The sequence below is a fragment of the Nansenia antarctica genome (assembly GCF_963989245.1).
Source record: "Nansenia antarctica genome assembly, chromosome: 2".
Taxonomy (NCBI): Eukaryota; Metazoa; Chordata; class Actinopteri; order Argentiniformes; family Microstomatidae; genus Nansenia; species Nansenia antarctica.
Window position 1 is genome coordinate 17,400,077 of NC_137675.1, and position 16,727 is coordinate 17,416,803.

Genomic DNA, 16,727 nt, shown 5'->3' on the forward strand with positions numbered 1-16,727 from the left:
GGTTTCTGGTATACGTCATCACTTAATGTTAACATTGAATTAGTAGATAGTCGTCTGAATATTAATTAATGGAATTTTCTATGTTCTGATTCAATCAAGGCCTGACAGTTGGTCTTCTTCGCTTGTTCTTTGTTCAATCTCGTCCCCAGAGTTCAAGGTCTTCAACATCATCATAACATCCCTGGCATTGTGTATTCTGACTGTCACAGGCCTATTCTGCACCATCTCCTGCCACAATCGCAGGAGGTACGTACGCTGTCATAAAGCCATAATTATTATATTATTATAATTATTACCATACTTGCTACACTCTACGCAATCTGAATACTGTCCATAAAAGAGCAATTACACAGTAATATGGCCACTATTACTGTAAACTCCCCCCCCCCCCAGGCAATCAAAGAGGGCCCATGTGTATGAGAGCGCCGTGGATCGAGAGGAACCGGTGAACCCTGTGGACTTCAGAGGAGTGAAGAGGTCCACCAGCTTCAAAAACCCTCTGGCCCTCTTCAGGAAACAGGACGCGTCTAAGGACAACTCCAGGATCTACTACATCTATAGTAACCCCCTGCCCATAGGGCTGGAGGAGGAGGAGAACAGCGCCCCCTCTGTATCGGAGGAGCAAGACGTACATAAAACTGCACTGACGCTACAGGACTACGCCAAGGACCCCAATAGTGGTATCACCCTGGACCCGCCTAACTTTTACATGCAGCTCTAAAACAAGGTGGAACGTTCCAGTTCATGAGAATGGGGGGGGACGGGGACGGGGGTGGTTGTTGTTTTTGTTTGTCAATATCCAAATCAACATTGCCTAAGTGGATCAAACAAGCTTATTTTTTTTCCCCACATGTGATTTTTATTGAATTGTCATAAAACAGTTAATGGTGTGCGTTACAAAAGAAGCGTAGAGTGAAACACAGAGACCAGAATGCCAGAGTGAAGATAAACGAGAGCTTCTCCAAGGAAAAGCAGAAAAGATTATCACTGCTGAGCGTTCACTTGATCGTACTCCTGTGCAAACCATTTCATTAAGTTAGTAGAGTCAGTCAGAGAATACTTTTCAGGCGATGGGCTCAGTTTCCCTCATCATCCAAGCCAGGGCCTCCTTGCGACCCTGCCTCTCCAGTTCTGCTCCAACTGTCTCCCGGCACTGCCTGTGGTAATCGTTCAACCAATCACGCTGCAGGGAAGAGAGAGGCGTGTCAGAGGTAATGGCAGAACTACCGGTGAGTAACTCAGAATCTCAGAGTTAAAATTAACTATTTGTGTAGAGATTCCTATTGGTTGATTCTGATACTCTGGGAAAGAGTGTAGAATACAGTGGGAAACTCCAGTATCATCTGAGTACGACAGGTTTCCAGTCAAACATTTCTGAGTTTCCTTGTTCCGACATGTCATGAATACAGCATGATGATGACTGTGTGAAAGGACAACTGTGATTGACATGTGTATATCTTTTTCTTCACATGATAGATTCTATATGAAACTTAAAAAAAAAAAAAAAAATCTTCAGCTATTGTATATTCACGAGTGAAAACATGTATACTGTAAGTACATCTATTAAAAAATACTTTATTTTTCAATAGCAATAAAAGGATGATACTTCCTAAAGAATCCATGTATTCATTAATTTATCACAGGAATGAAGGACAACGCTAACCTCTTTCTGAGTGAGCAGGTCTGTGTTGATCATCTTGACCTGGATGGGCACCAGTGTGAGAGCCTCGAACGTCAGACTGCCCCTGTTTCGGTAGTTATACTGGGGAGACACACCAGGAACAAATATCAATACTGGACCACACACTAAAACATATCCTTTACTTTAAGGTGTTATTCTACACTTAGGTCTCTTTACTTAGACTAGAGGACAAGAGTTAAGACTGTACATTAACACTGTACCAAACAATAATGCTCTATTACCGGTACTACTAATTCTTAACTCGAATCAAAATGTTGTTTTACACTTAGGTATGTGTACTTATACTGTAAGCAAACTGAGCCTGTATAAATAGTAGTGCTCTTATTCTACTATCGCCATATATTGTAGAAGTTAATACTACTCAGTGCCGTACAAATGGACTATACTTATATAGCCATAAGCTATACACCAAAGTACTTTACAATGTCCTCTCATTCACCCATTCACACACACATTCACACACCAATGGCGGCAAGCAGCCATGCAAGGTGCCGGCCCGCTCAGCAATGTGGGGTTCAGTGGGTTGCCCAAGGACACCTCGACACATGGCCAGCCGTGGATCAAACTGCCGAACCGCCGACCTTGCGATCATTAGATGCCGGCTCTACCTCCTGAGCCACAGCCGCCTTACCTTGGGCTTGGCCGGCACCACAAGGACAACATTTTCAATTCTAATGCCGAAGGATCCATCTTCATAGTAGCCAGGTTCTGAGGAAATACATGAGAAATTCCACATGAACTGAAAATACAAAATGACCAAAGGAAGTCAATCAATAATGGAATAATGGGGAGAGAGAGAGAGAGAGAGAGAGAGAGAGAGAGAGAGAGAGAGAGAGAGAGAGAGAGAGAGGGACACAATAGAGAAGAGAGAAGAGAGAACGAAAGAAGGATTGCTCGAAAGAAAGAAGTGGAAAATGTAAAAAGGTCACGCGTGTGTGTACCATCGCTGACGATCATGCCGGCCTCCAGGGGCTCGTCAGCGAAGGTCTTGTAGCTGATGCCGCAGGGCCCCTCGTGGACGTTGAGGAAGCAGCCTACGCCGTGGCCTGTACCATGGAGGTAATCCAGCCCAGACTCCCACAGGGGCGCGCGGGCAAACGAGTCCAGAAGGTGGCCTGAGGACAGGGGGACACGACGGGGGGGAGGAGGAGGAGCGGGGGTTAGAGTTTCTCACAGACAGAGCTGTGTATGGTCAAAATACATATGGGAAATGCTTTCAGATACTTGACGTGCGCTTGATTTCGTTTCCCTGGTACAATGGAACCAATTAACTCGACCCAAAACGGTCAACTCTGAGGTAAATCAAGCACAGAGTAGGCAGAGTTGGAAGTATTTGAAACGTACAGATCTGCATACAGCGCAATACAAACATTCTACATGAAATATAATCATTTCAACAAATATTAAAACTGTGTTGTGAGTGTGCTAACAGTGAGACCGCTGGGTACTGTAGTACCTTTGGTTCCGTTTGGGAAAATGGCGGCACTGACAGCTATGTGTCCCTTCAGAACATAGGTGAAGCATTCCTGAGGACAGACATAGAGGCAAGACACGAGTTCATGAGATGGGACATTCAATGGGACTTTCCACAGGGCCTGAAATGCAATACTGGACGCTACATTCTGTACATAATAATGTATTATTATTAGCCCCAGGTCACCATAATAATACATACGAACTTGAATGACTGGTTATTTCCCTGTACCTTCTCGTAAGCAGAGGGGGTTCCAAAGTGCATGGTGCGGGTGACGTCTGTGGTACCATCGCTACAGAAGGAGACAGATGTCACAATAACCAAAAAATTATGTTGCAGTATTCTCTTGCTACTTTTTCTTTTTTTTAAAGAAATTTTTTCTGAGTGGGGCAGTCCCACTCATATTTTTCATTTTATTGATAGATACAGTGAAGATTTAGACAGGAAAGATGGGTGAGAGAGAGAGAGGAGGGATGACATGCAGGATATGTCCCCGGCCGGAATCGAACCGGGGACCCTGCGGTTACATGGTCAGCGCTTAACCCGCTACGCCACCTAAGAGCCCCCATTCTCTTGCTACTTCATCCTATAGTACGTGAGCATTATTGGCCTCTGTGGCGAGGGCTGAACTTACGTGTACTGGGCTCCGGAGTCAAGGAGGTAGACTTCGTTTAGAGAGAGAGTTCTGTTGGTTTCAGGGAGGGGTCTACAGGAAGGAGAGACACAAACACCAGGTCAACACCACCAACATTATCAACAACAACCATCCACTTGGTTCATCTAGATTAGAACAAGCATTTTAGACAAATCGGTGTTAACCACACTCAAATAAATATATCCAGTAAACCAACCGTACCTGTAATGTATGATGGCGCCGTTCGGTCCCACACTTGAAATGGATGGGAAGCTCAGGCCGACAAAGTCTTTCTGTTGACTACAAATACATACATACACATTTATATTACCACAGTGGGACTGAATACGGAAGCAACATTGCTCTGTAATACTAGCCTCCTTCCCTGGCTATTGCATATAGCAATAGAGAGGTGTCAGGTAAGCAAAGAAAGATGACTGTATTTCTCGTTGCACTCACTAGCATGATTAATCATTCCACTAGGTTGCGATATAAGTCTACAATATTCTCACATGCATTGCGGTCATATCGTCTTGGGACTCAAAAAGTCCCTTACTTGGCTACGAATCCAGGAACAGTTTTATTCAAAGTTGTTTGTTGGGAAACCGTAACCGTAACCGAAACAGTAACGAAAAAATAAAACAACCTGCGGAATTCTTCTGCCTTATCTGCTGCAGAGATCTCCGTCACAGTGCCTTTTGGAATCTATAAGAAAATTACATTGTCACGTAATCATGAGGAAGATTGTGAAGTTGCCACATAGTTTGTTCATAGAGATAAGATATACTTCAAACAATTGGTTTCCTTCCATGTGTGGTGTGGGGAAATGATTGTTGTTGGCAGTTATTATAAATAATACATACAGTGCTGCTTGAAAGTATGTGACTGTGATGCGTTTTTTTAGTAACCATGAAAACTTTATTTAATTTCCTTATTTATCTGACAGGTTAAAAAAGACAGGTTTGTATTTCCTAATTCCATATGTTGGTTTGGAGGAGATCATACGTGTAGTAGAACAACTAAATGATAAAGAAATGAGTGCAACTGGGTGTGGCTTGGTATCAAACTCAGTGTGGCTACATTCACATCCAGTATTGTACAGTATTGCCTTTTTGGGACGACCCTTTAGGAGCCCTTTTGGGTTCCACATATTTTTATTTATAGATATTTATTTGAGTTTTGGGGACATGTGGTTACACATTTTGGGGGGAAATGTGGTTAAAAACAGGGTAATTCCGAATCTGCAGTTCCTCTTTTTTTCATGTTCAGTGGAGATTGTTAGTAGTAGTCCTTGTGCATGGAGTTGTATGTTCTAAATTTGCTATCAAGTACGTTTGAAGGTGAATAATCTAGACCCACAACATTCTGTTACAGTGGAATTGCCCTTATTGATATCTATATCTCTATATATTTTTTTGTATAACATACTATATTTTATATTTTCATTAGTGATGTAAAATACCTCCTTTTCCAGCCAAGCGAAAAGCTCACACAGAGCAACAGCGTCCTTGATCTGTAGGGGTAGGAAAACATTACAGTGACTGAATGTGATTTCATCATGCCCAGTCTACAAAGTACATTTAGGGTTGCTATCCCAGACCTAGAGCATAATCTTAGACTAAAAACATTTTCAATAAAAAAAAGCATGTAATTTAGTCCAGGGCTAGATTATTCATCTGGGTCTGGGAAACCAGCCCTTAGAGCTCATGGTTCAAAGGTCACCTACATGGGCCATTTTCATCCCTTGAATCTCAGTGGTGTTCTTGACAGCTTTGGCGAGGCAGAGGGGAGTGTAGGGGATAGGGGACCGGTGGGCCTGGACAAAAGTAAAAGATAAACAAACAATGAGATACACCAAAATCACTATGCACTTACGGTACAGTACCTATTTTATTCACAGAGTCTCGTGTAGAAAAGATGAGTAACTTCGTGGTAAACATACTAGAAGTGTTAGTTACAACGTTACACCATTGCCAGTCAAGTGAACACTCCAAACAGGTACACACATCCCATACATAACCCTCCCATGACCCTCAAGCTCTACCAACTGATGCACACAGAACCACAAGTGCGTAGGGGGGGGTAGGGGTTGTTGTATGGGACTGGGTGTGTGTCTGTCTCTCTCTCTCTCTCTCTCTCTCTCTCTCTCTCTCTCTCTCTCTCTCTCTCTCTCTCTCTCTCTCTCACCTTGGGGATGACCTGTGTGAGGGCACAGCTGGCCTTGTCGCTGATCCAGACCTTCTCCTTGGGCCCCAGAGCGGCGCATATGGCCTGCAGCTCTGTGTAGACCGCCTCGTAGGGCGCCGTCTGGATGGTCAGCTCCGGCTTGCTGGGGGCGTCCAGCTGGAGGTGCTCCCTGACCCCGGGCGCCGCTAGACGCTTCACGTCCACAAACAGCCTGAGGGACGTCAACCAGGCGTCATTGGTCAGGTATGCAGTAGATTGTGACATACTGACATGGTTTCAAGGGTTTACAAGGGTTCATCATAGTTTACAGTAAGAGGGGTGAGTTTAGCAGGCACGCAATGGGAGTATTTTATTTGGAAAACGAGAGTCAGTGGTGTGCCACCTACAGTACGTACTGCTCTAGAAGGAAGTGGCGTGTTGGCATGTTGCATTCCGTTCGGGAACACGCCGGAGTAACTCAAATGTGGCAAGGAAACTGTCAAACTGTCAAACAAACAGAGACAGATGGTTCTTTTACCTTATCGTGCTCATTCCCACAATGGCGTACACAAAGAACACTGGGTTGTACTCGATGTCTGAGCCTCGGAGGTTGAACAGCCCTGGAAAGAACAAAGTTCAAACACAAAAATTCGAATGTATTTCAGTGTGTTCAAATCGGTGTTTAGACTGGTCCAGAAGCTTCTAACAGCAACCGCTAAATTTGCTCGATTTTCTTGATTTTCTGCTATATTTCCCAAATAAATAAGCTTGTACTGTGTGTTCTACCTATCATTAGTCTTCCATCGCCGGCTATCCTCCTCACCCTTTGGAGGACGACCATACAAATCTACTTATTAAGGCCCCTCTTGTCCAAGTGTGACCGGACGGCAATCAAAACAGACTGTCCTAATTAAAGACAAACACTCTGGCAGCCCAATCAGCTGGGAGAGCTCATTAACGCAGGCTAACGAGGTGCTCAGGCAGGCGTCTTGGGGGCCACCCGTGCAGGAGACAGGGTCCTTGGATCGTGATCGGGTGGCCACTCGCACGGTTATGTAACCCTGGAGACAGACGATTGGCTGTACTGGCTGTCACTCTTTGCTAGACTCTTGTGTTCTAGCCTACCACTAACACAGGGGTTCCCAAACCTTTTTGTCTCACAACCCCAAATTGACATCAATAATTTCCTGCGACCCCAATAACTGGATTACAGGGGGGCTATGACGTCCATGTGTATTCTAATCGCCTAAAAGATGCTCTTGGATGATTCAAACCCCCAAAAACGGCAAAATAGACTACAGGTGCAATACACAGACAGTGTTTGTTTTCAAACACAATATTATGTTTGCGTCTTATTTATCCAATCATAGAAGTTAGTTTGATTTACTCTGGGGGCCCCAATTTGAAATCAATTAACCTACCTCCTAACAAGGACTACACTGTACTACCTCTTACATTTACATTTTTGACATTTAGCAGATGCCTTTATCCAAAGCGACTTACAGCAAACACATTTCTCTAAGTAATTTAATCATCTATCCATCAGTCATCATAAGAAAAACTAATCTATGCTATCTTATTAATGTGGGGTGACATTGATCATGCACAGAGCATAGTTACAAAAGTAAATTAATATTCTAACATAGACACAGACTTTTCCAACACATTTGGCTATTAATCATAAATGGTTTGTCATAGTTTGGCAGTCAAAATAAACACTCTGGTGTCTCAAGGACAAGAGAAGGTGTTTCCCCATTATACAGTATGATTCTACCTACACAGGTGTGTTATTGTGCGGGTATGGCCAAACAGAATAAGGAAAGGCTACTGTACTTTGAAAGTGTTTTTTCCTCTCTGGCAGCCCTCTCTCACAAGTAATCTCTCTCTCTCTCTCTCATTGTCACAGAAACATATTTTTCTAAACATCAGGTGACCGATCTCCGTTGTGGAAACAGATCCGTGCCATGAGATCTGTGCCCAGCGGAACAACACTGACAGACTTCTCAGAATCTGAATCAATGATAGACTGCTTCCATGATTATAAGGTATTTTAATGTTAAAATATGTCATCGATTAATCGACGAAAAAACCTTTCAGTGGGCCAACTGAAGAAAACCACTGGTCTGTGAGATTATGGGTGGGATTTGTCTCATTTTACGGACAAAAGCTGACCCTGCACTTTTCTTCACTCTCTCTCACTATCAAGCATGATCATAATAAAGTTAATCATAAAGTTGATCATAATAAACTTTGAAATGATGCACCAGTGTGGGGACAATTATTGGGTTCTGGCAGCCATCAATTAATTGATTACCAAAGCTGGTATGTCGCAGGGTCTTACCCCCAATCCAACAATCCCCCAATCCCTCATCTCTGTATTGTACAGTATTCATATTGAACCAATCCCTCATCTCTGTATTGTACAGTATTCATATTGAACCAATCCCTCATCTCTGTATTGTACAGTATTCATATTGAACCAATCCCTCATCTCTGTATTGTACAGTATTCATATTGAACCAATCCCTCATCTCTGTATTGTACAGTATTCATATTGAACCAATCCCTCATCTCTGTATTGTACAGTATTCATATTGAACCAATCCCTCATCTCTGTATTGTACAGTATTCATATTGAACCAATCCCTCATCTCTGTATTGTATAGTATTCATATCGGACCCATCCCGTCTCGGACCACTCCCTCGTCTCTGTATTGTATAGTATTGTATTGGACAGTATTCATATCGCTGTATAAGAACTCTTACATGCAGTCTCATCCAGTGCCGTCGCAACAAACCAGCTGATTTTCCTCTCCGCCATCTTGGATCTAAGAGCTGTTATCTTGTCCTGCCAGGTCATACCTATAAAAGGGGGGGGGGAGTGTATTTTATTACCTAAATAAGACGTTTTGGTTCATTACGTAGTCTATACTTTTACTCATGACCGTTCACATTATATTTTATTATGATCATAAAGATCATAGAAAGATCTGTTGACCTGTTGTTTTTCCAGCTCATCTTCTAAAAATCATAGAGTGCTGGTATCAAGACATCTTCAATTCACTATACTATTATCATTGGTAAAAAAATAAAATAATAAATAAACATTAAAAAAGTATATTCAACACTACTTCATATATTCTATGTACAGTAAATCTTCACTAAATGTATCATCTGCTGTCAGTGTAAATGACATGGAATGGTGTGGGTTCTGACCGGTGTACCCCAGGGTGATGAGCTGTGTGGTGGGTCTGGAGAGAGCGTTCGGGCCCACCCAGATGACACATACATCTAATAATTTAATATATGTTCAGTGTAAATGACTAGGTGATGTGTGGTGTGGAGAGAGAGAGGGAGGGAGGGAGGGATGGAGGGAGTTCTGACCGGTGTACCCCAAGCCTAGGGTGATCAGCTGTGTGCTGGGTCTGGCAGGGCGGTCCACCCAGACGGCATCTATCAGGTTGTCCTGCACCGCCACCAGAGAGTGACCCGCGCTGGTCAGAGCCTTGGTCATGTTCTTCCACTGGTCTTGAAGACACACAGACACAGACACACACACACACACACACACACACATTTTAAATGCTTTATTTATGTCCACATACATGTACAATTCTAAAGGACATAAATACTAACAGTGCATTTTGATATCATGGAAACAATCTGTTACAGTAATGCTGAGCCAACAACCAGTTCTGCCACACACAGGATGTTATTCACACCAGATGATACCAGTGGGTTGACAGATACAGTATCAGTACTGTAAAACAGACAGTATCCAGCTCATGGGTACAGGAAGCACCGCCTTCTCCATATTGAGCGGCTACCAATAACAGCGGATACTGAGCAATACTTTGCTAACTGTTTGGCCCTTCTCTTAGGTAGACCAGCCATTTGAAGGCCTCTAACAACAGACATATTCAACAAATGAATATATAGCCTCAGCACTAGACAACAACATGAATATTGTGTAGCATACATTCTGTGGTTAGTTTCTAGTTAGTGCACTTCCACTTTGAAATGAGTGATTGAACTTCTTAGCAACAAGGCATCAGCAGGCACCACAGGTCATGACTAGTCTCGTAGTCTCTCTTAAGGATGTGTCATGTGCATGACATGTCTTCATGATTTCTATTTTTCTGTTAAACAGAAAAAACCCAGTTAAAACCCCTCTGCTGATACCCGTTCTCCGATTTCTACCTCCACCAGCCTCCCCTGTGTCCTTTACTCTAGTCCTACCTACCAGCCGCTATGATCCAGGGGTCCACTCCTACTTTAGAGTTCTCAGGCAGAACGCTGATCAGCCAGTCCTCCTGAGTGGGGGTGTCCTTCAGCCCTGGTAGAGGGAAAGACACAGAATAAACCAACATCCCCCATGAAGAAATTAAGACACTGAACCCCAAATTGCTCCGAATGAGCGGGCCGGCGCCTTGCATGGTGTGTGAATGTGTGCGTGAATGGGTGAATGAGAGGCCATTGTAAAGCACTTTGGAATAAGGGGCTATATAAGTGCAGTCCATTTACCATGATAGAGAACATATCATTCACACATTCTGATCAGTAAAAAAAGTACTATGTTCATTAAACAAAATTACATTGAATTTATAGGGGATGGTTTCCCGGACCGAGATTAACCTGAGATTCTAGACGAAAAAGAATCTTCAACGGAGAGTCGCCATTGAAATTAGATTTAGTCTTCATCAGTGCATGGACATTTGCCATTGAAATTAGATTTAGTCTTCATCAGTGCATGGACATTAGCCCCATACTCTAGTTCTTATTTCTAGCTATTGATGTAAAATACAATTTTACAGATTCTATGTACGCCTACGGCTGAATCAGGGGAGGCTGGTGGAAGTAGAAATCGGCTAGAAACGTGCTCATTGTAATGGAATGGAATGACAAATTCCACATTCCATTTTGTGCATTAAGCCCAATGCACACGGCGTGCGATTTTGTCGCACCGCCGAATTCGATTCCATTGTTTTGAATGCATCTCAATGAGACAATGCACACGGCGTGCGATGCGATATTGTCGCACGACAACATTCGATTCTCCATTCACATTCATTCATTCATTGGTGTGAATTGAGAATCGAATGTTGTCGTGCGACAAAATCGCACGCCGTGTGCATTGGCCTTTACAAAGAGCATCCGATTTCTACCTCCACCAGCCTCTACTGGGGTCAATGGTTAAGTCAAGCCGACACCAGTTGGTCAGATGAGAACGTGAGAGTGTTGAGGTCTGTTTTACCCATCTTCATGAGGGTCCAGTTGTTGTCCATCTGCTGGCTGGCCTGGAGGAAGTAGCGTCCGTCTGTCCACATGGCAGCATGCTGCTCTGTCACTATGGCCGTACCTACGGACGGACGGATGGACACAGAGCACCAAGCTAAGGGCCTGGAGGTTTTCCTGAACATGTGACCTGACCAGGGGAAAACTCCGGGCCCTAGCTATATCCATTCATATCTTTCATTCTCAAGTGCTTAGAAAATAGGATCACATTCATTCTATCATCACGTGTCCTTGTCTACTCAATCTTATGGTACAATGAGGGTGCAAATGTAATTGTACCGTAATCCACTCTCCTGTATTTCAGTAAATATGGCAACAAAACTTTGAACCTGAAACTTGTGAAATCCTTGACCTTGATTTGCTTCCAAAAAACCATGTTTTTTCATTGTTTATGGACAGACTGATTGTTTCAGTTCGCCAGACAAATGTGTTTCTAACTGCGGCACTAGAATATAAAGGGGAAGTTGAAAGGCAAACTGGATACTCTAATAATATCTTGTGCCTTTGGCAATTCACTGTTGTTATCAACCTCTTTTATAATGAGGGAATTAGATCCTCAGTCTTGGCATATCACATACAGATTCTCACTGCGCTGATTCATTCTCTGCGCGCACACACAGACACAGACAGACAGAGAGGCAGACAGACAGACAGACAGACATACACACAGACACAGACAGACAGACAGAGAGGCAGACAGACAGACAGACACACAGACACAGACACAGACAGACAGACACACACACACACACACACAGACACACACACCTGCAGAGCCATTGAAGCCACAGATGAATTCACGTCTGCAGTCACATGGTGCAATGTATTCACTCTGTGGAAGGTAAGAGAGAGAGAGAGAGAGATCTATCAGCAATCAGCTATGAGTGGTCCCCAGCAGTTAGCCATCTTAATTACTCCCCTTGCCCATTCCCCCATCACGACTCATGAACAGAGGGATAGAGAGAGGGAGGGATAAAGAGGGAGACAGGGTGGGAGAGGAGAGGAACCTTCTTATCACATTGTACTAGAGGTCAGGCAGGCTACAGATGATTACAGATGAGTCCACTGACACAAACAGTGTGTGTGTGTGTGTGTGTGTGTGTGTGTGTGTGTGCTATCTTCAGTATGCAGCACCTGGTGGGCGTCTCCTGAGGGGACGATGTAAGCCTGTATGGGCTCTGTGATGAACTTCCCGTTCCTCATGGCTTGCCGAAGCTGCCGCAGCAGTTCCACTGTGATCTTTGGAGACATGCCTGTTTCTGCGGAGACATATAATGTACTTCTTAGATGGTTGACCAGTACCAGAAACAGAGGTAGAAATCAGAGGATGGGCTCATTGTAATGCCTGGAATGGAATATGGAATGGTATCAAACACGTATTTGCTAGCATTCCTTATTCCATTCCACTCCATGCATTAATGAGCCCATCCTCTGATTTCTGCCTCCACCAGCCTCCCCAGCAGTAACCCCCAAATGAGCAAAAAAGCAGTGCAGAATTCAAGTTACTATTCCAATCAATAGGCCAAGACAACATGTCATATGTGTCATATGATAATAATACACTTAAATCCAACATTAATTTAGAGGAAATAATCAGAGAGAAATGAACTAAAATGCATTACGCCTACCTGACTCTAATGAACCCATGTTCTCTTCAAAGGACTGAGATCTGTCTCGTAACGTGGAGCTCAAAGTGGTAGTCTACCTTTGGATCTTTAACCTTTAAATGGCTCTGTGTAGTGATTAAGCAACTGTTACATATAGGCATATGTTAGTAGCCTGTGTTACAGGGACACCTAGGGGTGACCTGATAATGTTACATGTACGACCCGGATGTTGTATGTGGGCGTGAGCGGAAGGAACCGCAGTTTAATAAAAGACATACTGAAACATGGAGTCAGAAGCGGGATCTAAGTAAAAATAAAAATAAAATAAAGACGCTTAAAGAAATAAAACGCCATGGCAAGCAACAGCATCCCCGCGCCCGATGGTATGCGCATGGCTGGTGATCTGGCGAAAAACTGGGAAGTCTTCCGTGCAGAGTTTGAGGACTTTTTGCTCGCTACCGGACTGAGCGAGAAGTCGAAGCTGATCAAGGCAGCCACGCTGAGACGGCTGATGGGAAGTGAGTGCCGTCATGTGTACACACATAGCCTCACGTTGACGGAGGATGAACAGAAGGACCCAAAAGCGATTATGGACGCTTTGGGGGTTTACTTCAAACCGGCGAGAAACGTCATTTATGAGAGGTACATGTTTGGAAGCTGCAAACAAGAGGCTGATGAGCCAATAGACAGTTTCCTGACAAGGCTTAAGGAGAGAGCATCGTCATGCGAATACCGTGCGCTGAAGGACGAGCTGGTTCGTGACAGGCTCGTGCTGGGTGTTGCGAGTGAGGGCACCAGGAGGCGTCTGCTATGCGAACGTGAGTTGACGTTACACACAGCGACTGAAATCTGCCGGCTCGCTGAGCTAACCGAGAGACACATGAGAGTGATGGCCCCGCTAGCACAGACGGACAATGTGAATGCCGCGGACAGGCAGAGTGAGAGGCGCGCACATCAAAGGAAAACAGCGCCAGCGGAGAGAGAGCCACAGTGGAGCTGCAAATACTGTGGAGGCAGCCACAAACGGGGCAGGAAGCAGTGCCCAGCCTACGGTAAGACATGCCGGATATGTGGCATAGCAAATCCCTTTGCCAAGGTATGCCAGGCTGGCAGCAAGGCTGACAAAATAAAAAAAGTGAATGTGCTTGAAAATGATGAGCAAAGAGAAGATGACTCAGATACTGATGATAGACTGTTTCTAGTAACTGAATGTGTCAATACTGCAAAGGCCCAGCAGGGGCGCAAGTGGTTTGTGAATCTATGCCTGAATGAGAAAAGGCAACAGTGTCAGCTGGGCCGCAAGATTAAAGAGAAGCTGTCACCCAGAGCGGCGCTAGGCCCGAGCGCAGCCAAGTTAAAGTTATACTCTGGGGAAATCATGCCATCACTGGGGAAATTCCACACTGAATGTGTCATCCGGGGAGAAAAGCACAACCTCACATTTGAAATAGTCGACACAGAGCAAAAGCCTCTTCTCGGGGGGGGCACATGCGAACGTCTGGGCCCCGTATCCTTCACCGTTCCAGATGAACTCCACACAGTTGATGCAAGCCAATCTGTGCCCCTCACCAAAGATCAGCTGCTGAGAGACTATCATGACGTCTTCAATGACCCAATCGAGTCAGTCCCGGGCGAGATACACTTCGAGCTGGATCCTGATGTGACGCCGGTGCAGTGCGCGCCGAGGAATGTTCCAGTGGCTCTGAAGGCGAGAGTCAAGGAGGAACTTGACAGACATGTCAAGGTCGGCAACATTGAGCCGGTGACTGAGCCGACAGCATGGATAAGTAACATGGTGACTGTCGCAAAGCTAGAGAAAATAAGAATCTGTATCGATCTAAAGCCTCTCAACCGAGCGCTGCTGAGGTCTCACTACCATATGCCTACGCTGGAAGATGTGTTGTACAAGTTGCCCAAGGCTCGCCTCTTCACGTTGGCAGACGCTCGTGATGCCTTTTTACAGTGCAAGCTTGACGACGCGAGCAGCCGTCTGACGACCTTCTGGACACCGTGGGGTCGGATGAGATGGCTCAAGCTCCCTTTCGGAGTCTCAGTAGCGCCTGAGATCTACCAGCGCAAGCAACACGAGCTGCTATCGGGCCTGGCCGGCATCGAACCGATCGCGGATGACATCCTGGTGGTCGGGTGTGGCGATACGGATGCCGAGGCCGAACTGGACCATGACAGAAACTTGAGTGCTCTCATGGAACGATGCAGAGCAGTGGGACTCAGGCTGAGTGAACGCAAGCTACAGTTCAAACTCAAAGCTGTACACTTCCACGGCCACATTCTGTCCTCGGAGGGACTGAAAATCGACCCAGAGAAGACACGGGCCGTGCTGGAAATGCCGACACCCACCGACGTGAAAGCAGTGCAGCGCTTTATTGGGTTCGTGACGTACCTTGCAAAGTTTCTGCCAAAGCTCTCGGAGGTCTGTGAGCCGCTCCGCAGGCTCTTGGATAAGGACGTCATGTGGCACTGGTTGCCCAAACACGAAGATGCAGTGCGCGGAGTGAAGCGTATGGTCACCTGCACGCCCGTCCTCAAGTACTATGATATCACAAAGCCTGTCACGGTCCAGAGCGACGCCAGCATGACCGGGCTGGGGGGCTGTTTGTTACAAGGGGGACAGCCGGTGGCTTTTGCATCGAGGGCACTAACGCCGACAGAGCAAAACTACGCTCAGATTGAGAAGGAGTGTTTGAGCATAGTCTTTGCCTGCCAGAGATTCCACCAGTACCTGTATGGCAGGGAGGCTATCACTGCAGAAACAGACCACAAGCCGCTTATCACAATATTCAAGAAGCCCCTCCTGAGCGCACCGAAACGTCTACAAGGCATGTTGCTGCAGCTGCAAAGCTACAATCTGGATGTTGTGTACAAGCCGGGCCCCGAGATGTATGTCAGCGACACTCTGAGCAGGGCCACGCCCCCGTGCCGTGGTTCTGACACCCCGTACGTGCAGCATGCTGTGTGCGCCGTGAACAGCACCCAGGCCGGGTATTCACAGCGAGATCTGAGCTGCTCAAACGCATACACGCTAGCCACATTGGTGGGGAGGCGTGTTACAGACGGGCCAGGGATACGCTCTTCTGGCCGAACATGAGAGCGGAGATAAAGGACTTTGTGGCGAACTGCTCCGCATGCAATGAGTACGCACGGGTCCAGCAGAAGGAACCGATGATGTCGCATGACATACCGGTGCGCCCGTGGCAGGCAGTGAGTATGGACGTCTACTCATATGCGGGCAAGGACTTTCTCATCATTGTGGACCAGTATTCGGATTTCTGGGAAATCGACCAGCTGCCAGATCTGTCTGCTGACACGCTCATCACGCGCTGCAAAGCTCAGTTTGCACGTTATGGGCAGCCAGAGAGGGTGGTCTCGGACAACGGCCCACAGTTTGCATGCGAACGGTTCAGGAAGTTTGCAGCGAGCTGGGGGTTTGCCCATGTCACATCCTCACCCCGACATCCTCGATCCAACGGCAAGGCTGAGTCGGTCGTTAAGATTGTCAAGTCACTCTGCAAGCGGGCGAAATTGGATGGCACGGATGCGTGGATGGCCATCCTTCACTGGCGCAACACACCCACAGAGGGGTTGGACAGCAGCCCGGCCCAGCGCTTAATGGCACGCAGGCTCAAAACTTCACTGCCCGTCGCGGACAGCCTGCTTCTACCACGTGTGGTGGACGGAGTGGCAGAGAAGCTGCGGTGGAAATGGCGGGTCGCCAAGTCATTCTATGATACGTCTGCCAGAGACCTTCCAGAGCTGGATGTTGGAGATCACATTAGGATGAGGCCTCTGCCAGGTGATCGCACAGGGCGGTGGCGACGAGGCCAGTGCCTC

At 45.9% G+C, this 16,727-nt stretch overlaps 1 protein-coding gene across 1 annotated transcript; it reads right to left on the reverse strand.

Moving 5' to 3' along the window:
• Positions 1-1,048: 1,048 nt before the first annotated feature.
• LOC308149481 (xaa-Pro aminopeptidase 1-like) lies at positions 1,049-12,530 on the reverse strand. Its single transcript, XM_080522339.1, has 19 exons — positions 12,406-12,530; positions 12,040-12,103; positions 11,231-11,335; positions 10,220-10,312; positions 9,361-9,504; positions 8,743-8,838; positions 6,515-6,596; positions 5,998-6,208; positions 5,537-5,626; positions 5,273-5,323; positions 4,457-4,515; positions 4,033-4,110; positions 3,811-3,882; positions 3,408-3,468; positions 3,159-3,228; positions 2,644-2,817; positions 2,334-2,410; positions 1,664-1,762; positions 1,049-1,183 (listed from the first exon to the last, which is right to left on the reverse strand). Exons 1-19 carry the CDS (start codon positions 12,520-12,522, stop codon positions 1,064-1,066), a joined length of 1,863 nt encoding a protein of 620 aa, XP_080378465.1. The 5' UTR covers positions 12,523-12,530; the 3' UTR covers positions 1,049-1,063.
• Positions 12,531-16,727: the final 4,197 nt, after the last annotated feature.

Coding starts and splice junctions, on each gene's coding strand:
- LOC308149481 (XM_080522339.1), bottom strand. CDS start 12,522: ATGTCTCCAAAGATCACAGTGGAACTGCTGCGGCAGCTTCGGCAAGCC. Junction 4,516..5,272: donor TCGCTTGGCTGGAAAAGGAG/GTATTTTACATC, acceptor ATTTTCTTATAG/ATTCCAAAAGGCACTGTGAC. Junction 2,411..2,643: donor CGGCATGATCGTCAGCGATG/GTACACACACGC, acceptor GTATTTCCTCAG/AACCTGGCTACTATGAAGAT.